Here is a 24,425-nt window from a genome sequence, read left to right as displayed (position 1 = left end):
TGCTTAGTTGGGCTGGCCTTGTTGCCACCTTTCTTAGCATTCCTCTTCTTTCCAGATTTCTTGAACTTGCCCCCACGCACCATAAGCACATCCTGCTTATCACTTTTGAGCGTCTTTTCAGCGGTCTTCAGCATACCGTGAAGCTCAGTGAGCGTTTTGTCCAGACTATTCATACTGTAGTTCAGTTTGAACTGATCATACCCGCTATGAAGAGAATGGAGGATGGTGTCTATAGCCATTACCTGAGAAAATTGCTGATCCAGCCGACTCATATTCTCAATGAGTCCAATCATTTTGAGAACATGTGGACTTACGGGCTCGCCTTTCTTAAGCTTGGTCTCAAGAATTTGCCTATGAGTCTCGAATCTTTCGACTCGAGCCAGATCTTGGAACATGTTCTTCAACTCACTGATGATTGTGAAAGCATCTGAGTTGATGAACGTTTTCTGCAGATCCGCACTCATGGTGGCGAGCATTAGACATTTCACATCCTTGTTGGCATCAATCCAAAGATTGAGGGCTGCTTGAGTGACCCCGTCGCCTGCGGCTTCGGGCATCGCCTCATCTAGGACATACTCCTTTTCTTCCTGCATAAGAACTATTTGCAAGTTCCTTTGCCAGTCAAGGAAGTTTTTCCCGTTCAACTTCTCCTTTTCGAGAATTGATCGAATGTTGAATGAATTGTTGTTTGCCATATTAAAAACTACAATTGAAAAGAATAAACAAATAAATAACCATTCACAGTTTCTCTTAATAAACTTAAATTCTAGCATACATGCATAATTCAATGTTTATTAAGCATTTTATTCAAGTTATGAGTTCCGGCAGGTGTGAATAAAATGATTCCAAGATCCTAAAATCATTGAAGAACTAAGCACAGTTTGTCGACTTAATCCTAGAACATCTTAGGTAAGCAAAAGCCTTTTGCTAATAGTCTAGAAACTATTCTTGGTTGATAGGTACGTCTAAGAACTTATTAGGTAAACCTATCGATTTTGCCACGACATAAAAGGACTCCTTACTTATATCGTTGAGTTTCACCAAAACTAACATGTACTCACAATTATTTGTGTACCTTGCCCCTTTAGGACCAATAAGTAACACCTCGCTGAGCGAAAACTATTACTAGATTGATGTAAAGGATATCCAAGCAAGTGTATATTTTGGCATGGCACCTTTTAACTCAATTTTTAAGTTTGGAACTTAAGGCTCTTACTATGTTGGTTAGATTTTAAGTGAACTAAAATCCTTAATCATGCAACATAATCAAGCTTTTGATCTCATGCATTTTAAGACATATTTAAAAGCAATAAATAACTTAAAACATGCATAAGATAAATGTGATCTAGTATGGCCCGACTTCATCTTGAAGCTTTGACTTCAAACTCCGTCTTGAAAATCTCCGTGGGAGGCACCATTTTCTTCAAATAGGATAAGCTATAACTAATTACAACTATTTGATGGTACGCAGACCATATTTGAATTGAAAAATAACTTTGGTTCTTTAGAACAATTACATTCAAATTAATGGTACGCAGACCATATTTTCTATCCTATTTGGGCCATACTAGTCACTTCATAACCTGCAAAACAGTACATATACAATATATACCATTAACCCATTCATTATCATGAATGGCCCACTTAGCTAGTTAGTAAAACACATTATGCATCACGTAAACATTTGCAGCAATTAATCAAGGGCACCAATAATCTACCAATTATTCAGTCCTTATTAATTCTAATCAAGTTGTTTTAACCTTAAGGATTTGTAGACCTAATCAAGAGTTTTATGACTAAAAGGGCTCCCACTTAAACCAATAAATTCATATGCTTTACTAATTTTAAACATAAAAATGTATTTCTAGTCTAACCGGAAACATACAAATTTAATTAAAATTTAAAGCTCATATAAATTTATAATTGAATCCAAAAAGTTTAATTTAATTTCAGTCGTATTTAAATTAATTCATGATTTTAATTTTAGTAAAATAATTAGAATAAATAAAATTTATTATAATTACAATATTCAAAATTAAAATCCAAGAAAAAAATTTAAATTATTAATTTTAAAATTAATTAAAATTACGTGAACTGAAAATTTCAAATTAAACATTCAAAACGATTTAATCGTAACGCAAACACCCTACGCATTGCACGCCCATGGGCCGCACGCACACAACCATTGCTGGCCATGTTCGCGCAGCCCATGCGCTCGTCGCATAGCTGCTGCATCTTCCATCGCAAGCCATCGCACGCTGTGGTGCTCGCTGCGCGCGCGCCAGCGCTCGTCGCACGCGAGCCATAGCTCGCTGTGCGCGCTCGCCAGCGCTCGCTGCGCGCGCTCCAGCGCTCGCTGTGCGCGCGCTCCATCGCTCGCTGTGCGCGCGAGGCATCGCTCGCTGTGCGCGCGAGCCATCGCTCGCTGTGCGCGCGAGCCATCGCTCGCTGTGCGCGCGAGCCATCGCTCGCTGTGCGCGCGAGCCATCGCTCGCTGTGCGCGCGAGCCATCGCTCGCTGTGCGCGCGAGCCATCGCTCGCTGTGCGCGAGCAATTCCGCGCGATCAACGCTGGGCGCAGCGCTCGTGGCACGCGAGCTTGCGCTCGCTGCGCGCCCTTGCGCGAGGCAGTGCGCGTTGTGGCGCAGCTCGCTTGCTGCCCACACGCGACTGCCTTGGCTTGCCTTTCGCCCATGCCCATTTGTTCATAGCTCGTGGCCCACGACACAACGCAGGGCTGCTGCCTTGTGCTCGTGCACCATGCCTTGCTCATTGCATTCGTGCCGCACGGGCGACGAGCTCCCTTGCTCGTCGTCGCATGCCCGCACTATACAACACCCCTTAAGGGTAACACGAAGCGTCCATTGCTTTGTGCGTGCAAGTTATATGAACGAATCGCATAAAATTTAAAATTTATATTTAAAATTAATGACAAATTAATAAATAATATTAATTTCATAATTTTAGGGCGAAAAAATCGAAAATTTATTATTCAATTGATTTCCGATTGTTATGGATTCAAGTCTAGGTCATAAAAAATTTAAAATTTATCATAAATTTACAATTTTTATGGTGGTTTTTAATCATAGGTTTCTAATTAAATTATAATTAATTATGAAAATCAAATTAATTCTAAATTATTCTAATTTTCAACAAATTAATCATAATTACAAATTAGATTGCATAATTAACAAGGCTAGGCATTCAAACTTGTTAAACATATACAGTAGGTCAATCAAAAATTCAAGATTTATCAACAAGAATCGCAAATATTTAATTTAACATCTTAAATTTACGAAATTTTGCATTCGAAAAACTAAAACCTTCGAAAAGTCATAGTTAGGCTTCGAATTTGAGAATTCGAAAAATACTATTTTTGTCAAAATTTTAGAATGCCTTTTACATGCGGAATTGACACAAAAATCACTCGATTTGGATGAGTAACGAAGAAACTGCCGAAAAACTGCGTACGTATAATTAAATAAACGCAATTTGCAATTAATTAACAATTACGAAAATTAATCACCCCTTTTAATTCTTGCAAATTTGTAATATTTAACCATGTTCATGCAATTTAGATTATGAAAATAATAAGGGGCTCGTGATACCACTGTTAGGTTATGATACATATGACAATTCATAAATCATGCGGAAACAACCATTAAGCCAGGAATACATATCATTTACACATAATCATATAGCATAATTTAGATGCATACTCTTTGTTGCGTGCCTTCCCTAGCTGCGCCCGAACCGAACAAGAACAAGTCTTTAGGACTCCAAGTGTCGTCCCTCCGTAGATAGTCCACAGCACGTCCGGATCCGCCTTAAGATTGACCAACTAGAATCGCCCTTAAGGTACTAGAATTTTCGGCACTATTGAGCAAGGAATGTGGCTGAATTTTTCTCTCAAAAATCACTTTGAATACTTGAATTAATCTCTAAAAATATGTGACCCTAGGCACGTATTTATAGAGTTATGGAAAGGGAATTGTAATCCTAGTAGGACACGAATTAATTAAACTTAGAATCCTACAAGAACTCTAATTAATTAATTTATCCTTTTAGGAATAGGAATTTAATCATATACTAACTCTAATAGTTTTAGGAATCATGCATGAACACAAATTCACACACACACGGCAGCCACAAGGGCCGCCTATGCGCGTGCGTGCGAGCAGCAGCCCACGCAGCGAGGCCCACGCAGCCGTGGCCTTGGCGCGCGCTGGGCCTGCCTTGTGGTAGGCCTGGGCGCTGCCTTGGCTGGGCTTGTGGCGCGCGTTTGGCTTGCTGGGCGATGGCCCGGCTTCGTGCTGGGCCTTCGTCCGGCAGGCCTCGTCCGATGCTAATTCGTACGATACGCTTCCGATTAAATTCTCGGTTCCGGAATTCATTTCCGATACGAACAATATTTAATATTTCCGATTCCGGAATCAATTTCCGTTTCGAACAAATATTTAATATTTCCGTTTCCGGAATTATTTTCCGATTCTGATAATATTTCCGATTCTGACAATATTTCTGTTTCCGGCAATATTTCCGATTCTGGTAATATTTCCATTTCCGATAATATTTTCCGATACGTACCATGTTTTCGTTTCCGGCAACATCTACGACTTGGATAATATTTATATTTCCGATACGATCCATATTTCCGTTTCCGGCAATATCATCGTTTCCGGAGTATTCATTTCTTGCCTGTGACGATCTCAGCTCCCACTGAAACCAAGATCCGCCGATTCCGAATATTCATAGATGGAGTATCTAATGCCATTAAATACTTGATCCGTTTACGTACTATTTGTGTGACCCTACGGGTTCAGTCAAGAGTAAGCTGTGGATTAATATCATTAATTCCACTTGAACTGAAGCGGCCTCTAGCTAGGCATTCAGCTCACTTGATCTCACTGAATTATTAACTTGTTAATTAATACTGAACCGCATTTATTAGACTTAACATAGAATGCATACTTGGACCAAGGGCATTATTTCCTTCAGATACGGCTCCGGATCTTCAAGAAGAGCACCACTGGCAAGTGCAAGATTGTGATTTTGTTCAATTGAGAATCCTGCAGGCTTCGAACCCAATAGTCTTGCCTCTGCAATAATATCTAGAGTATAGTTTCTATGGCATAAGAAAGACCTACGAGCCACCTCAATGCCAAGAAAATATTTCAACACGCCCAAGTTCTTCATATGACAACATTCGCCTAAATATTGTTTGAAAGAAGCAATAGCAGAAGAATCATTACCAGAAATAATCAAGTCGTCAACATACACAAGCACATTTAGTTGGACTGTACCCTTTGTGAAAGTGAAGAGTGAGTAGTCTGAATAGGACTGAAGGAAACCATAATTCCTCAATGATGCAGCTAACTTAGCAACCCATTACCTAGGTTCTTGTTTCAGACCACAAAGAGACTTTTTCAAGCGACAAACCATGTCGGGTTTGCCCACAGAAAAACCCGGTGGTAATTTCATGTAGACTTCCTCGTCTAGATCACCATGCAGAAATGCATTATGAATACGTATCTGATGCAACTACCAATTCTTTGCCGCTGCTACCGAAAGAAATGCACAAACAGTAACCATCTTTTCCATCGGAGCAAATGTTTCATTATAGTCGATCCCTTTGACTTGATGATTCCCAAAAACAACCAAGTGCGCATTCAAACGCTCAATATCACCATTCACATGAAACTTTATTTTATAAACCCATTTGCATCCGAGTGCTTTCTTTCCGGGCGGCAATTCTTCGATGAACCAAGTTATTGTCCTCCAGTGCTCCAATTTATTTTTGCATTGCCTCCCTCCAACCGGAATCCTTCATTTCCTCATTAAAAGTACGAGGCTCAAGTCCTGCAATTACAGCTGCAAGAAATATGCGGTGTCGTATTGAAAATTTATTATAATTCACAAAATGTGTTGTAGGATAGGGAGTACCAAAGGAGCTAGGGGAGGATGATGAACGGGTGGATGCACTCGAGTCTTGTACAGTGTGTGCAACATAATCCTTGAGTAGAACGGAAGGACGTTTGAGACAAAATCCCTTACCCAAGCCAAGAGGGCCTTCATTTGTTAAAGAGGCAGCGCCCAACCCATGTGGACGGGATTGGGCCTGTTGTCCAAAGAGAGAGGCTGACACGGACTCCTGAGCAGGATAAATAGGAAGAAAATCTTTTTGGGCCATGTTTGAGCACGGTGGGCCTGTAGGGGAAGGCAAAGGAGATTGCTGAATTATTATAGGAGATGTATCATCATGGGCTAGCATGGGATTTGGGTTGGATGTCACAGCAGGAGCAACATGCTCCACAGCTACACAGTGGGTAGGAGCTTCCTCCCACACCCCAGTCGTGGCCTCAACTGCCTCACCATCACACACCAAGTTATTTTGCACACTATCACTTCCCAAAACAGTTTCCATATCATCCAAAATGCCAACATCTACATCTATATTGTCATTGCAAATTCCTGTGACATCCCCCATTACTTTGGGATTTCCAACCGCAAAGGGAAATTCATTTTCATGAAATTTGACATCTCGAGAGACGAGAATTTCAGATGTCTCCATATCATACATTTTCTAGCCCTTCTTGCGATTAGGATAACCAACAAAAGCACATTTTTGACAGCGAGAAGCAAATTTATTTCCCTTTGATTTTTGATTAAAAGCATAACTCAAACAACCAAAGATGCGAAGATGATCCAAGTCGGGTTCCTTGCCGAATAAAATTTCAAATGGAGTTTTATTTTGCAACAAGCCGGACGGAGTATAATTAATTAAGTAAACAGCACCCAAAACACATTCACCCCATAGAGAAATATGGAGATTTCCCTCAAACATCAAGGCTCGACCAACATTCAAAATGTGTTGGTGTTTTCGTTCCACCGACCATTTTGTTGAGGTGTACCAACACAAGAAGTTTGAAAAATTATCCCATTTTCATCAAAATAATCTAACATATACTTGAATTCCGTATCATTATCACTATGAACAAATTTGACATTAGTTTCAAATTGACGTTCAATCATGGAAAAAAGAATGAAAAGCTTTATAAACTTCTGCTTTTGAATGCAACAAACACACCCAAACTGCTCTAGAAAAATCATCTACCAATGTAAAAAAATAGTGTGCCCCACTAGTGGAGGGAATAGAGTTACTCCCCCATAAATCACAATGAATTAATTTAAACATTCTACTAGCCTTGCTATCACTAACAGGAAAACTATGACGATGTTGTTTGGCTTGAGGACAAACTCCGCACGCCTTATTTAATTTCTTCGTTATAGTATTAGAATTTTTTTTTATTGCAGGAACTAATTAACTTGAGAACTCTATCGGAAGGATTCCCCAAGCGACGAAGCCATAGCTCAAATGTAGGTACTTCAGGAACAGTTACCGCACACACGGTAGGAATCCCCCGGAAATAATAGAGTCCGGCTTTCCGTTCACCGGCCCCAATCAGGCTCCCCGAATATTAGTCCTGTATAGCAAAAAGAGAGTCAGTGAATTGAACAAAACATTTAGAGTCATCAATTAATTGCGACACCGATATTAAATTGCTATGTAACGTAGGAACATATACTTCCTCCATTCCGGAAATATCTCATCATTTGTTTTTTACACTATTCACACTATGACTTTGGCGATTTTTTGTGATTCGTACATAAGGAAATTTTAGTCATGTGGAGTCTTGTTAGATTCATATTTATACATATTTTCTAAATATTAGTTTTTTATAATTTTTACTTGCACACGATTTGAGATATTAAGAGTCAAAGTAATGGTTAGAGGAGCAAAAGTCAACCATGGTGCATTATTTCCGGAACGGAGGAAGTAAAACATTCTCAAGAAATAAATCCCGAGATAAAACCGCACGACCCTCCTTGATAGCAATAGCATGATTTCCATCCGATAAACCAAGAGGAGAAGCCGAAATAGACTGAATTTTATCAAACGAGAGGCATCACCAGTTACATGCCGAGACACACCCGTGTCTATTATCCAAGGAAGAGATGAGAAATCATCTGTCATTTTATCCAAATGGGAATTATTAAGAAGATTTAAAATGGCTTGAACTTGCGATGGAGTATATTCCACAGGAGCTCCTGTGGTACCACTGCTAGACGCACCAAGAGTGGTGTTGCCCTCCACGATAGTGCTGCAACTGACGTCATTGGCTCTTGCAGGCTTGTCGCGGCCACGAACTGTTGTAACAGGAGCAGTACTAGGCCTAGCAGACGCTCCTCAAGTACGGCGAGCCCACATTTCTTCGTACCACTCTGGATAGCCACGAAGCTTGAAGCACGTACTATTTTCATGACCATCCCGTTTGCAATGGATACAGGTCAGTTACGACATGTCAGGCCGCTCAGAACGGGCCTTTGGACAATCAGCTTGCAACGCAAAACTGGACTGAGTCTGGACTTGTTCCTTAGCTGCGTGAGATTGGGCAATCCCTCTTGAGTTTTCTTCTTGCTCAAATGCAAGATATGCTTCATCCAAGGTGGGCATAGGGACCCTAGAAAGAAGATTCGTGCGCACCTTTGCATAGAGGTTATCATCAACTCCAATCAGAAACTGATGCAAAATCTCCTCATCCCTGTCATCTTGTAGCTTCCCGTCCATATTACAGGAGAAGTTTCCACACCCAAAAGAACGTAACAGCTTGAATTACACCGAGTCGTCATACAGACCCGTAAGAGTCGTGTAGTAGTCATCTATGGACATCCCTTTACCTTGCTTGTACGCAAAAATTTCGCCACGTAGCTGCTATAGACGAGGCCCATTTGCAACACCATATTTGTTGGCTAAGTAATCCCATAATTTCTTAGCATTATCATAAAAAGGGATAGAATTAGCAATCTTGGGCTCCATACTCCTCAACATCCATGAGACAAGCATAGAGTTAACCGTGACCCAATCTAGTTGCCTCTTCTTCTCCGTAGGTTTTGTGATTGTTCCATCAACACACACAAATTTTCGACGCGATTGTAGCGATAGTTGCGTAGCCCTAGCCCATGCCATATAATTATTCACACCCGTTAGTCGTAACAATACATGGGTGATAACAATCCCCGGTTGATCTCCAGAACTTAGGTAATACGGAGAGGCCGGATCGATTTTGTCGTCTCCTTCAATGAGAAATTGAGAGCTTCAAGTTCCGTGAAAAATGGTGAGAGAGAAAAAAAATTGAGTAATCTGTACACGAACAAAATTGTTAAGTTTGAGATGATATGGTTTTCTAGGCTGCTAGCTCCGATACCATGACAAGTTTGTTAGGGTTATGAATTTCCTTGAGTTTGTATTGCATGAATTGGTATCATATACTATAAGGTAGTGTTTGGATACCATCATTTGATTTCAAATGAATCATTTCAAATATGGAAATTCAAATACTCACATTGAATTCCAAATTCTCTGTTTGGAAAAATTCAAGAATTTTAAATTTATCATTTCAAATTCAATACGTTGTTTGGAGGTAATAAAATTTTCATTTCAGAATTTGATATTACTGATTATTTCTTGAGTTCAATTACAATTTGACTCTCAATAAAAAATTATAAATCGACCATATCACCAGAAATATAAACAATGAATACAAACCAATACTAAAAATTAAATTGATCAAACCACAACTAATGGTAAAACAACACCAAGATTTCATCAAAATTAATCACAACTTCTAAATAAAAAGCGTCGAGCTCCTCGTAGTAAACATCCCACACGCATCTAAATTCCTTTTTCACTTTCTCTTTCACCGCTGCATTCACCGCCGGAAGCGGAAATCGGCTTCCCGAGTGTCAGCTATCGATGATTTTCGAGCGAAGATGACTGGCTTTAAGATCTGGAAATTACTATTCCAGTGGTGATGATGATGAGTTAATAGTAGATTGAAACCTCTCAACCTCAACATGAGCATGTTGATGGCAGATCCGACGTCGTTTTGAGGGTTTTTTTATCCAGAGATTCGGAGGGAAGGAGGAGATATGGAAGTTTTGGTTGAATTATTGTGTGAGAATTTTGATGATGTACTGATCCAATCAACGCTGAAATTGCATAGTTCACCAGCCAATCTCGCATATCGTTGCAGGTAATAGACGACGGAGGTGGATGAAGGAGAAAGTGACTTGAATAGATGAGAGAGAATGGTGGAGAACTCATGGTTTGGGTGATGAAGAATTGGTGGTCGAGGTGGTGGCCATGGAGAATTGGTGGTTGAGACGGTTGTTAGGTTATGATACATATGAAAAAACATAAATCATGCGGAAAAACCATAAAGCCACGAAACATATTATTTAGACATAATCATTTAGCATAGTTTAGATGCATACACTTTGTAGCGTGCCTTCCCTAGCTGCGCCCGAACCGAACAAGAACAAGTCTTTAGGACTCTAAGTGTCGTCCCTCCGTAGATAGTCCACAGCACGTCCGGATCCGCCTTAAGCTTGACCAACTAGAATCTCCCTTAAGGTTGCTTAGGAATTTCGGCTATTATGGTGCAAGTGTTTGGCTGATTTTGCTTAAAAACCTTACCTTTGAATACTTCAATTGTGTCTATAAATTATGACCCTAGGCACCTATTTATAGAGTTATGGAAAAGGAATTATAATCCTATTAGGATGTGGATTTATTAATTAAAATCCTATTTGAACTCTAAATAATAAATTTAATCTATTAGGATTAGGATTTAATCAATACACGAATTCCGATAGGATTAGGATTCGTTACGAACACGAGCGTCGTATGGCCACGAGCATCGCACCACCCGCGCAAGCCTTGCGGCCCACACGAGAAGTCGCTGCTCGCAGCCCAACAACACGCTCAGCGCGCGCGCCAAAGGCCTTGCTGGGCCTGGCCTTGCACTGGGCCTGGCGAGGCTGTGGCAGCTCCGTGTTTGGGCGCTCGGCTTGCTGGGCGCGGGCCTGGCTTCGTGCTGGGCCTTCGTCTAGCAAGCCTCGTCCGATGCTAATTCGTACGATGCGCTTCCGATTAAATTCCCGGTTCCGGAATTCATTTCCGATACGAACAATATTTAATATTTCCGATTCCGGAATTTATTTCCGTTTCGAACAAATATTTAATATTTCCGTTTCCGAAATTATTTTCCGATTCCGATAATATATCCGATTCTGACAATATTTCCGTTTCCGGCAATATTTCCGATTCCGGTAATATTTCCATTTCCAATAATATTTTCCGATACGTACCATGTTTCCGTTTCCGGCAACATCTACGACTTGGATAATATTTATATTTCCGATACGATCCATATTTCCGTTTCCGATAATATCATCGTTTCCGGAGTATTCATTTCTTGCTTGTGACGATCTCAGCTCTCACTGAAACCAAGATCCGTCGATTCCGAATATCCATAGATGGAGTATTTAATGCCATTAAATACTTGATCCGTTTACGTACTATTTGTGTGACCATACGGGTTCAGTCAAGAGTAAGTTGTGGATTAATATCATTAATTCCACTTGAACTGAAGCGGCCTCTAGCTAGGCATTCAGTTCACTTGATCTCACTGAATTATTAACTTGTTAATTAATACTGAACCGCATTTATTAAACTTAATATTATATGCATACTTGGACCAAGGGCATTATTTCCTTCAGTCTCCCACTTGTCCTTAGGGACAAGTGTGCATTTCCTAATTCCTTTGTCGCTCGATGCTTGCTCTTGAACATAAGGTAAGAGTTGTCATCCTTATTATGTCCAGAGGTGTTTCTCGGTTTCAGAGTTCAACTGATCAAATAAACAGATAATCATAGCCTATGATTCATCCGAGCACGACCATGCATTTTACAGTTTCTAGCTCTCCGAGTGGCCTTGTACAACTTTTAAGCATCTCATCCCGATTTATGGGAGGACAATCCCAATCTTGCGATCTTGAGATTAGACTTCGTTTGATAGGTGATTACCTGAGCGTTGCCTTTATAGCCTCCTTTTACGGTGCGACGGTTGGTCAACGTCAAAGTAACCAGTTCTCAAACAAGTAATCTCAAATCACTCATGTGTTGAGGATTTAGTGTCTAATAATTTTTAATGAAATTTACTTATGACAGATTTTCATCTCTTACAGTAAAGTTTCATAGGTCTGTCCGATACTAGTCTTCCCAAAGTAAGTATCTATGCAAATGATTACGACATTGCCATGTCCACATAGTTCAAGAAGCAGAACTACTAGTCATCTTGCATTCCAGTCGTCTAACGTTTTCTATGGTCCAATTTTATAGAAAACTCCGACCAGGGACCATTTTCAACCTTTGACATTCAAGTTCACTTGATAGACATTTCTTAGTCACAGGACTGGTCCTGACAGTCTATCTTGAATATATCGTCAAATTGAAGGGACTCATCATTTAATAAACCACAAATTAAATGGAAAAAAGAATTCTATTCATTTATTGTGAATGATTAACCAATAATGTTTTACAAAGAATTAAACTCTAAAACTTTAAAACATTAAATAAGGACATCAAAGCCATTCTCCAATATGCTTGATTCCCATAGCTGCAGTGTGCGAGTTGTGCTTCGCCTGCGGCAGAGGTTTAGTCAATGGATCTGATATGTTGTCATCAGTTCCAATCTTGCTTATCTCGACTTCTTTTCTTTCAACGAACTCTCGTAGAAGGTGAAATCTACAAAGTACATGCTTGACTCTTTGGTGGTGTCTAGGCTCATTTGCCTGTGCAATAGCTCCGTTATTATCACAATACAGGGCTATTGGTCCTTTAATGGAGGGGACTACACCAAGTTCACCTATGAACTTCCTTAGCCATATAGCTTCCTTTGCTTCTTTATGTGCAGCAATGTACTCCGCTTCAGTTATAGAATCCGCAATGGTGCTTTGCTTAGCACTTTTCCAGCTTACTGCACCTCCGTTGAGGCAGAAGACAAACCCAGACTGTGATCTGAAATCATCTTTGTCGGTTTGGAAACTTGCGTCCGTATAGCCTTTAACAATTAATTCATCATCTCCACCATAGACCAGGAAGTAATCTTTGTGCCTTTTCATGTACTTCAGAATATTCTTGGCAACAGTCTAATGTGCCTCTCCTGGGTCTGACTGGTATCTGCTCGTAGCACTGAGTGCGTACGCAACATCCGGGCGTGTACATAACATAGCATATATTATTGAACCAATCAATGATGCATATGGAATCCCATTCATTCGTCTACGCTCATCAAGTGTTTTTGGGCACTGAGTCTTGCTTAGAGTCATTCCATGAGACATGGGTAGGTAGCCTCGCTTGGAGTCTGCCATCTTGAACCTTTCAAGCACCTTATTGATATAAGTGCTTTGACTAAGTCCAATCATCTTTTTAGATCTACCTCTATAAATCTTGATGCCCAATATGTACTGTTCTTCTCCTAGATCCTTCATCGAAAAACATTTCCCAAGCCAAATCTTGACAGAGTTTAACATAGGAATGTCATTTCCGATAAGCAATATGTCATCGACATATAATACTAGGAAAGCAATTTTGCTCCCACTGACCTTCTTGTATACACAAGATTCGTCTGCGTTCTTGATGAAACCAAAGTCACTGACTGCTTCATCAAAACGTATATTCCAGCTCCTTGATGCCTGCTTCAATCCGTAGATTGATTTCTTTAGCTTGCATACCTTTTTAGCATTCTTTGGATCCTCAAAACCCTCAGGTTGTGTCATGAACACAGTTTCTATCAAAACGCCGTTTAAGAAAGCGGTTTTGACATCCATCTGCCATATTTCGTAATCGTAATATGCAGCGATTGCTAACATTATCCGAATAGACTTTAGCATTACAACTGGTGAAAAGGTTTCATCGTAATCCACACCGTGGACTTGCCTGTAACCTTTTGCAACCAATCTAGCTTTGAAAACTTCAAGTTTCCCATCCTTGTCCTTTTTCAGTTTGAAAACCCATTTGCTTCCAATGGCTTGGTAGCCATCTGGCAAATCGACCAAATCCCATACTTGGTTTTCTGACATGGAGTCTAATTCAAATTGCATGGCTTCTTGCCATTGCTTGGAGCTAGGGCTCGTCATAGCTTGTTTGTAAGTCGCAGGTTCATCACTTTCAAGTAATAGAACGTCATAGCTCTCGTTCGTCAAAATACCTAAGTACCTTTCCGGTTGAGATCTATATCTCTGCGATCTACGCGGGGTTACATTTCTAGATTGACCATGATTCTCACCAGATACTTCTAAAGATCTCTGAGTTTCATCCTGAATGTCATCTTGAGCATTCTCTAGAGTTTGTTGTTCGACTCGAATTTCTTCGAGGTCTACTTTTCTCCCACTTGCCATTTTGGAAATGTGATTTTTTTCCAAAAAGATACCATCTCTAGCAACAAACACCTTGTTCTCAGATGTATTGTAGAAGTAATACCCCTTTGTTTCCTTTGGATAGCCCACAAGGATACATTTGTCAGATTTTGGATGAAGTTTGTTTGAAATTAATCGCTTGACGTATACTTCACATCCCCAAATCTTAAGAAAAGACACATTTGGAGGTTTTCCAAACCATAACTCATATGGAGTCTTTTCAACAGCTTTAGACGGAGCTCTATTTATAGTGAGTGCAGCTGTATTTAGTGCATGTCCCCAAAATTCTATTGGAAGTTCCGCCTGACCCATCATTGACCTAACCATGTCTAGTAAGGTTCTGTTCCTCCGTTCCGACACACCGTTCCATTGTGGTGTTCCAGGAGGAGTCAATTCTGATAGAATTCCACATTCTTTCAGATGGTCATCAAATTCATAGCTCAGATATTCACCGCCTCTATCAGACCGCGGTGCTTTAATCTTCTTGCCTAATTGATTCTCTACTTCACTCTGAAATTCCTTGAATTTGTCAAAGGATTCAGACTTATGCTTCATTAGGTAGACATAACCATATCTACTGAAGTCATCAGTGAAAGTGATAAAGTAGCTGAACCCACCTCTAGCATTTGTACTCATTGGTCCACATACATCTGTATGGATTAAACCCAATATTTCATTTGCTCTTTCTCCAACTTTAGAGAAAGGTTGCTTTGTCATTTTGCCAAGTAAACATGATTCGCACTTACCATAATCCTCTAAGTCAAATGGTTCTAGAATTCCTTCTTTTTGAAGTCTTTCCATGCGTTTCAAGTTAATACGGCCTAATCGATAATGCCACAAATAGGTGAGATCTGAATCATCCTTTTTGGCCTTTTTGGTATTTATGTTATATACTTGTTTGTCGTGATCTAATAAATAAATTCCATTGACTAATCTAGCAGATCCATAAAACATCTCTTTAAAATAAAAAGGAAAATCCCTTAGCATCTAAGCAAGACAGAAATGATGTTTTTAGTAAGACTTGGAACATGGAAACACTCTTCCAGTTCAAAAACTAGCCCAGAGGGCAACGACAAATAATAAGTTCCTACAGCTAATGCAGCAATACGTGCTCCATTTCCCACTCGTAGGTCGACTTCACCCTTGCTTAACTTTCTACTTCTTCTTAGTCCCTGTGGATTGGAACATAAGTGTGAGCCACAACCTGTATCTAATACCCAAGAAGTTGAATTAGCAAGTATACAGTCTATAACGAAAATACCTGAAGATGGAACGACTGTTCCGTTCTTCTGATCTTCCTTTAGCTTTGGACATTCTCTTTTGTAATGGCCTATTCCATCAGAATAAAGACAGCTTGATGTGGACTTGTCTTGCTTTGATTTAGCATTGCCCTTGAACTTTCCACTTTTCTTGAACGGTCTCCCTTTAGCCTTGAGTAAATCTTTGGCTTCGCAGTCCAGTATTATCTCAGCCTTTCTGACAAGGTGAACAAATTCTGCAACTGTTTCTTCTCTTGGTTCACTTAGTTATAGTTTCTTGAAGCGACCAAACCCATTGTGCAGTGAATTGAGTAAGATAGAGACTGCCATCCTTTCGCTTATTGGTGTTCCTAGCAGACTTAGGCGATCGAAATATGAAAGCATAAGATCCACATGGAACCTTAGTGGGACGCCTACCCTTTGTTTAGTGTAAGGAGCTGAACATGTGTTTCTTGGACTTCCATCCTATAACACCTGTTGGGAAAACTAACCTTTAGACCAGACATTGATTCAATCAACTCATGGACGTTCAGGTCCCTGTCCTCCGTGCTTCCACGACAGATATCCCTCAGATTCTTGATGAGCGTAAAAGGTTCATAAGCTACAAAACTTCTAGCCCATTCATCAGGGATATTGTTCAGCATGAGACTCATAACCTTTTTGAGATCCGCATCCCAGGCGGAAAATCTTTCAGGGGTCATGTCTCTGGCATAGTAGCTTGGCATGGGATGTAACAGTACATACTCAAGTCCATTGAGTCTGACTATTTCAACTAGCTTAGCTTCCCATTCAAGAAAATTTGTTAGGTTCAGCTTGACCATAAGCTCAGAACCCATGATGATGTTTTGATTGTTGTTTTCCATAGTTAAAACTACAATTGAAAAGAATAAACAAATAAATAACCATTCACAGTTTCTCTTAATAAACTTAAATTCTAGCATACATGCATAATTCAATGTTCATTAAGCATTTTATTCAAGTTATGTGTTCCGGCAGGTGTGAATAAAATGATTCCAAGACCCTAAAACCCATTGAAGAATTAAGCACATTATGTATTTAGACTCAATTCTAAAATCTTTTAGGTAAGCAAAAGCCTTTTGCTAATAGTCTAGAAACTACTCTTGGTTGATAGGTACGTCTAAGAACTTATTAGGTAAACCTATCGATTTTGCCACGACATAAAAGGACTCCTTACTTATATCGTTGAGTTTCACCAAAACTAACATGTACTCACAATTATTTGTGTACCTTACCCCTTTAGGACCAATAAGTAACACCTCGCTAAGCGAAAACTATTACTAGATTGATGTAAAGGATATCCAAGTAAGTGTTTATTTTGGCATGGCACCTTTTAACTCAATTTTTAAGTTTGGAACTTAAGGCTCTTACTATGTTGGTTAGATTTTAAGTGAACTAAAATCCTTAATCATGCAACATAATCAAGCCACAATCTCATGCATAATTAAGACATATTTAAAGCAATAAATAACTTAAAGCATGCATAAGATAAATGTGATCTAGTATGGCCCGACTTCATCTTGAAGCTTCAACTTGAAAATGGATTGAAAACTCCGTCTTAAATTTCACCGTGGGAGGCGCCATTTTCTTCAAATAGGATAAGCTATAATTAAACTAATTACAACTATTTGATGGTACGCAGACCATATTTAAATTGAAAAACAAATTTGGTGCATTAGACCAATTACATTCAAATTAATGGTACGCAGACCATATTTTCTATCCTATTTGGGCCATACTAGTCACTCCATAACCTGCAAAACAGTACATATACAATATATACCATTCACCCATTCATTATCATGAATGGCCCACATAGCTGGTTAGTAAAACACGTTATGCATCACATAAATATTTACAGCAATTAATTAAGGGTACCAATAATCTACCAATTATTCAGTCCTTATTAATTCTAATCAAGTTGTTTAACCTTAAAGGATTTGTAGACCTAATCAAGAGTTTATGACTAAAATGCTCCCACTTAAACCAATAAATTCATATTCTTTACTAATTTTAAACATAAAAATGTATTTCTAGTCTAACCGGAAACATACAAATTTAATTAAAAATTTAAAGCTCATATAAATTTATAATCGAATCCATTAATTTAATTTATTTCAGTTGAATTAAAGGAATTTAAATCAATTCAAGATTTAATTTTAGTAAAATAATTAGTATAAATAAAATTTATAATAATTATAATATTCAAAATTAAAATCCGAGAAAACTATTTAAATTACGAATTTTAAAATTAATTAAAATCGTTTCCGAACTGAAAATTAAAATTAAATTCAAAGCGCATCAATCGGGTCAAGACGAGGCCATGGGCTTGCGCCCATGCCCCGTCGAGTCCACGAGGCAGCATCGCCCCTCACGAGTGATCGCACAGCAAGGCACGAGCAGCAGCCACGCGCAAACGCAGCAAGCCAAGCCATACTTGCGCGCAGCATTGATCGCTGGCTTTGTAGCGCAACAGCTGCTTGGCGAGGCTGGGCGAGGCAGCGCTCGTGCTGCGAGGCAACCCTCGCTGCCCGCGCGCGCGCCTGCCATCACTCGCTCGCCTTGCTTCTTCGCCCATCCGCCCATGCATCATCGCAGCACTCGACGCAAGGCAGGGCCACTGCCTTGTGCTCGCGTGCCACTCGCCTTGCTCGCTGCATTCGTACCGCATGGGCGACGAGCTCCCTTGCTCGTCGTCACATGCCCGCACTATACAACACCCCTTAAGGGTAACACGTAGCGTCCATTTCTTTGTGCGTGCAAGTTTTATGAGCGAATCGCATAAAAAATTAAAACTTTTATTTCCAAAATTAATGACAAATTAATAAATCATATTAATTTCATAATTTTAGGGCGAAAAATCGAAAATTTATTAATCAATTAATTTCCGATTAACATGGATTAAAATCTAGGTCATAAAAATTTAAAATTTAACACAAATTAACAATTTTTATGGTGGTTTTTAATCATTGGTACCTAATTAAATTATTAATTAATTATGAAAATCAAATCAATTCTAAATTATTCGAATTTCAACAAATTAATCATAATTACAAATTAGGTTGTATAATTAACAAGGCTAGGCATTCAAACTTGTTAAACATATACAGTAGGTCAATCAAAGATTCAAGATTTATCAACAAGAATCGCAAATATTTAATTTAACATCTTAAATTTACAAACTTTTGCGTTCGAAAAACTAAAACCTCCGAAAAGTCATAGTTAGGCTTCGAATTAGGGAATTCTGCGTTTCGGCGAAAAGCACCATTTTTGTCAAAATTTTAGAATGCCTTTTACATGCGGAATTGACACAAAAATCACTCGATTTGGTTGAGTAACGAACATTCTGCCGAAAAACTGCGTACATATAATTAAATAAACGCAATTTGCAATTAATTAACAATTACGAAAATTAATCACCCCTTTTAATTCCTTGCAAATTTGTAATATTAAACCATGTTTATGCAATTTAGATTATGAAAATAATAAGAGGCTCGTGATACCACTGTTAGGTTATGATACATATGACAAAACATAAATCATGCGGAAAAACCATAAAGCCAGGAAACATATTATTTACATATAATCATTTAGCATAGTTTAGATGCATACACTTTGTAGCGTGCCTTCCCTAGCTGCGCCCGAACCGAACAAGAACAAGTCTTTAGGAATCCAAATGGCGTCCCTCCGTAGATAGTCCACAGCACGTCCGGATCCGCCTTAAGCTTGACCAACTAGAATCGCCCTTAAGGTTGCTTAGGAATTTCAGCTATTATGGTGCAAGTGTTTGGCTGATTTTGCTTAAAAACCTTACCTTTGAATACTTCAATTGTGTCTATAAATTATGACCCTAGGCACCTATTTATAGAGTTTTGGAAAAGGAATTATAATCCTACTAGGATGTGGATTTATTAATTAGAATCCTATTTGAACTCTAAATAATAAATTTAATCTATTAGGATTAGGATTTAATCAATACACGAATTCCGATAGGACTAGGATTCGTTACGAACACGAGCGTCGTATGGCCACGAGCATCGCACCACCCGCGCAGGCCTTGCGGCCCACACGAGCAGTCGCTGCTCGCAGCCCAACAGCACGCTCAGCGCGCGCGCCAAAGGCCTTGCTGGGCCTGGCCTTGCGCTGGGCCTGGCGAGGCTGTGGCAACTCCGTGTTTGGGCGCTCGGCTTGCTGGGCGCGGGCCTGGCTTCGTGCTGGGCCTTCGTCTAGCAAGCCTCGTCCGATGCTAATTCGTACGATGCGCTTCTGATTAAATTCCGGTTCCGGAATTCATTTCCGATACGAACAATATTTAATATTTCCGATTCTGGAATTTATTTCCGTTTCGAACAAATATTTAATATTTCCGTTTCCGAAATTATTTTCCGATTCCGATTCTGACAATATTTCCGTTTCCGGCAATATTTCCGATTCCGGTAATATTTCCATTTCCAATAATATTTTTCGATACGTACCATGTTTCCGTTTCCGGCAACATCTAGGACTTGGATAGTATTTATATTTCCGATACGATCCATATTTTCGTTTGCGGTAATATCATCGTTTCCGGAGTATTCATTTCTTGCTTGTGACGATCTCAGCTCCCACTGAAACCAAGATCCGTCGATTCCGAATATCCATAGATGGAGTATTTAATGCCATTAAATACTTGATCCGTTTACGTACTATTTGTGTGACCCTACGGGTTCAGTCAAGAGTAAGCTGTGGATTAATATCATTAATTCCACTTGAACTGAAGCGGCCTCTAGCTAGGCATTCAGCTCACTTGATCTCACTGAATTATTAACTTGTTAATTAATACTGAACCGCATTTATAAGACTTAATATTATATGCATACTTGGACCAAGGGCATTATTTCCTTCAGCGGTGGCCATGGAGAATTGGTGGTTGAGGCGGTGGAGGAGAGAGATCAAGGGTGTTTGGGAGAGGAGAGAGAAAAATGTGTCCGATGAGGGGGGGAAGGTGAGAGACAGAGCTCAAGGATAAGGAATTGAAATGACGTGATTTTAGGTGGAATTTCAAATTCACCAAAGTAAACCCATTTCTTTAATGACTTGGAATTGGGCCAAATCCAATTCCAAATCCTTTGCATTCCAAAACAATGGATTTGGCCCAATTCCGGCATTTCAAATGAAATCCTCTTAACCAAACAGGCCATAACATTAGCTACGGACTTTATCTAGACCTAATGCTCTAAATACAAGTTTAGCCTACTAAATCCCAAATATAAAGTTCACAATATATAAGCCCTAATAGAACAATACTTTTGAGGCACCCCTGACTTCAAGCTCTTGGTCCGCTATTACTAGTACACCTAGTAATTTTCAAGGTAAAAAAGCATTGGTATTTCACCTTCGCATCGAAAGGAAGCCCTTTATTAAGTCAACTCGACTATCACGGGGTTGTCTCGGATCGTTATAGAGTTCTAGTGAAAACAAACAAGAGTTCCTGATTCTACCACTCACTCGCATGCCTAAGAGGCTAAGCTCATTTCTTTGTCTAGACGGACAAGATAGAAATAAAATAATAAATAAAGCTTAGATAAATTAATAAATTGGATAAAATTTGCAAATGCTTTGATTTATATTCTACTCCTATCATTTATCGAAGTATAAAACACTCTGTAGTTTATATATAATTATATATTTCATCCGTTCTCTTTTACGAAGTAGTTTACATGAAACATGAAAAATCAAAATCACTAAAATATTTGGCCATCTGATCGATTATATATAATTACGTATATTCTTCGTTCTTTTATTTGGAGTATGAGTTTATGGACGGAGATTAAAGAAAGGACAAAAAGAAGTTAGTATTGACAACCAAGAACGACGGAATAGTGAATGACAATAAGACCATTGTTAACCATGTGCAAAAAATGCCCACCCCTCTCTCTCTCTCTCTACCCACTTTCTCACCATCATTTTCCATTTTTTCCATTTGGAATTTTCCCCCCACCCCACTCTTATCCACGAGCAAAAAACATTTCCCACCACTTCTCTCCATCAACTGTATACCTACCTTGTTAATTATACAATTATGTTGATTACCAAATATGTTTTTGTTAATTAATTTCGTTTAAGTAAATACTAATTATACGTAATAATTAATTAAATTAAATACTAATTATCTTGCAAAATAATAATAATAATAATAACTAATATACGAATTAGAGAGAGAAATAGATCTTTTTGTGTCACAATATATGAAAATTAATGTCAATTTATAGATCTTGAAAAAATATGACTGATGGTAATTTTTTATTCATCATAAAATGCAAAAAATAGGCGTTGAAATATTAACGTTATACAATTTGAAAACAAAACTCTGATTGGTTAAACCCAAACTTCCATGACACATGTGGCTGAGCCATTTGTCCAATTTGGTCAGGATTTTGATGAGTAAAAATTCATTTCTCACCGTGCCAAGAGGTTTTTGGTTTTTCACTCACCAAGTGCAAATTCTCCCCAACCATTAACACTCCAATTTTGGTTTCCCCCCCCTTATTTCTCCCCAAGTGCAAAAAAAAATACACACCATTAACAATGCTCTAATTGTAACAAGAATTTTTTTGAAAAATACGTCTAGATTGATTAATTGAAGGAAAATGTGCTTAGGTCGAAATTACATGTATTGAATATTTGAATTCTAAGGAGAAATAGCATAAAGAAAAAAGTCCCTTTAAGTATTTATATGCTTCATAAAATCTGTTAATTATATAAGTTATGATTTCATTGAACGATAGGCGATAATTGGACGAGAGATGTCGACGACGAGTTGCGGTAAAGCTAGGTTGTGCTGCGACGAGACGTGGAAGTACAACGACGATAATGTTAGGCGTGATTTCTAGCACCCGTTGGCAGCCAATGGATCAATAAATGCAACGACGAACTGCGTCATTGGGCACAAAAACTAGCGTCTGATGACTACCCGATGAAAATTGCATTCAGCTACCAATGCCCAAGACACATTCTCTTTGAATTGTGATCCGTGAGGCTAGCGCCCAACGGCTTCCCAGTTGCTCTTGTGATGGGCTTGCGATGATGTTAGGCTTCAACGACGCCTAGATCCATTATGAGACTCCATCATCAAATTAATCAAGTATAAATTCATCTTTAATCTAGATCATCCAATTATCTCCCGGATTAACTCCACGTGAGAAATATTTTTCGTTCTTTCTCATTGATTTTCTCATATTATATCCATAACTAGATTAGGGTTCAGCTAAGGCTATTCTAGTAATTACAAAATTACAAAAATGATTAATTTACATAAAGTTTGTAGTAAATTTGCGAACGGAAATAAGGTTTTTGATTATTTTGGGAGTATGCAAGACATTAGTCAAGGCTAAAGGTGGTTTTGTATTAGTGAGGGTGGTAATACCATAACCATTAACTGGAATCATGCTACCATTCCAACAACAATTGCATTATTTTTATTATTGCTCAATTGAAAATAGCACGAGAGAGTACCTTGAGAGGACGTCACGTGTGACGTGGCACCGGTATCCATGTACCAATTATCATATGGAGAGTGCAATGACATAGTGTGCATAGTCTGATCGATGTCCGTCGGAGCATATCCCATTGAAGGTGGGGCGGCAGCCATGAAGTATGATTGTTGCGGGCGAGCACCAAGAACACCAGCTTGCTGAGGCTGCACCTGACGTGGGCTATGAGACCTGTACTCCCACCCACAAGAAGGATATGGGCAAGGGGGAGTAGCCCAAGGTTGGGCCTGCAGTTTCGGGCCCATGGTGGTAATTGACAATAAGAAGGTGCCCTATTATAAGGTTGTTGTTGTTGTTGGTCGTTGGACCGTGGCTGGTTATTACGGCCACCGCCTACCACCACCGTGCCGGTTGTTATTCTGGTGGTTGTTCCCACCACGGCCACGGTGGCCCTTTTTCACACTATTATTGAAATTGTTGTTGTAATTCCAATGGTTATGGGATGAGTTTTGTTCCTGACCAACACTCGTAACATTATTAAAATGAGAATTGAAAAAGGCAGTATCTGAACCTGTATCAATGGTGTCGTCGGCGAGAGACTCCCCTTCAAATTCCAGCATTTTTTGCACCTCTCCAAAGGGAGGCGGAGGAACCCGATGTTGCACGTTGGTGCGGAAAGATTTATACTCAACAAGGAGACCTTCCACGAGGCGAAGAACCATACGATCCTCCAAAACAGAAGCCCGACGTTTCGAAGGTGGTCAGAGAGGACTTTGATGCGCGTGCAGTATGGTTTGACACCGGAAAAATATTCTAGTTTTGTGTTGGTGAATTGAGTGTCAAGGTGGAGTGCCCTACCAGACTTGTTCCCTTGAAACTGGCGCACCAACCGATTCTATGCATCTTAATACAAGTCCTCAGGATTGAGAATGGTGTTAAGGAGGTCATTGGATATGGTGTCGTAAATCCATTGACGTACAATATCATCGAGCCGCTGCCATTGCAATTTCGCGACTGTCGCTTTCTCTGCACCTGTTTCGATCGACGTGGTGGTGGAAGAAGGAGGCACAATGTGCTCGATGACCAAATTGGCGCGACAATGAAGGAAGAAAAGGTAGACCAGTTAATGTATTGAGTGCCCTCATAATCTAGAGTTTGGGAATACAGGTCTTGATTTTGGCAACCTTGGTCGCGGGGTGGAGCTTTGTGACATCCGCCATTGAAGAAAGGGGAAGGAAGGAGAAACAGTTGCTAGGGTTGTGAGGAAGAGAAATCTAGTCTCTTGATACCATGTGAGAAATATTTACTGTGCTTTCTCATTGATTTTCTCAGAATATATACATAACTAGATAAGGG

The 24,425-nt window shown here is 39.4% G+C and overlaps 1 protein-coding gene across 1 annotated transcript; it reads right to left on the bottom strand.

Annotated features, from left to right (window-relative positions):
- Positions 1-8,772: 8,772 nt before the first annotated feature.
- LOC130461372 (uncharacterized) lies at positions 8,773-23,374 on the bottom strand. The gene is made up of 2 exons (XM_056829456.1): positions 23,092-23,374; positions 8,773-9,134 (listed from the first exon to the last, which is right to left on the bottom strand). The coding sequence occupies exons 1-2, from the start codon at positions 23,372-23,374 to the stop codon at positions 8,773-8,775; spliced, it is 645 nt and encodes a 214-aa protein (XP_056685434.1).
- Between the last annotated feature and the right edge of the window lie 1,051 nt (positions 23,375-24,425).

This window comes from Spinacia oleracea, chromosome 5 (genome assembly GCF_020520425.1).
Source record: "Spinacia oleracea cultivar Varoflay chromosome 5, BTI_SOV_V1, whole genome shotgun sequence".
In the NCBI taxonomy this organism is placed as follows: domain Eukaryota; kingdom Viridiplantae; phylum Streptophyta; class Magnoliopsida; order Caryophyllales; family Amaranthaceae; genus Spinacia; species Spinacia oleracea.
Note: the sequence above shows the minus strand (reverse complement) of the source record. Positions and strands in the feature narration are given on the sequence as shown.

Excerpts from the sequence above, each read along its gene's own strand:
- LOC130461372 (XM_056829456.1), bottom strand. The coding sequence starts at position 23,374 with ATGGGCCCGAAACTGCAGGCCCAACCTTGGGCTACTCCCCCTTGCCCA. Across the intron at positions 9,135-23,091 it reads ACACGTGACGTCCTCTCAAG|GAGACGACAAAATCGATCCG; the intron begins GTACTCTCTCGT and ends TTCTCATTGAAG.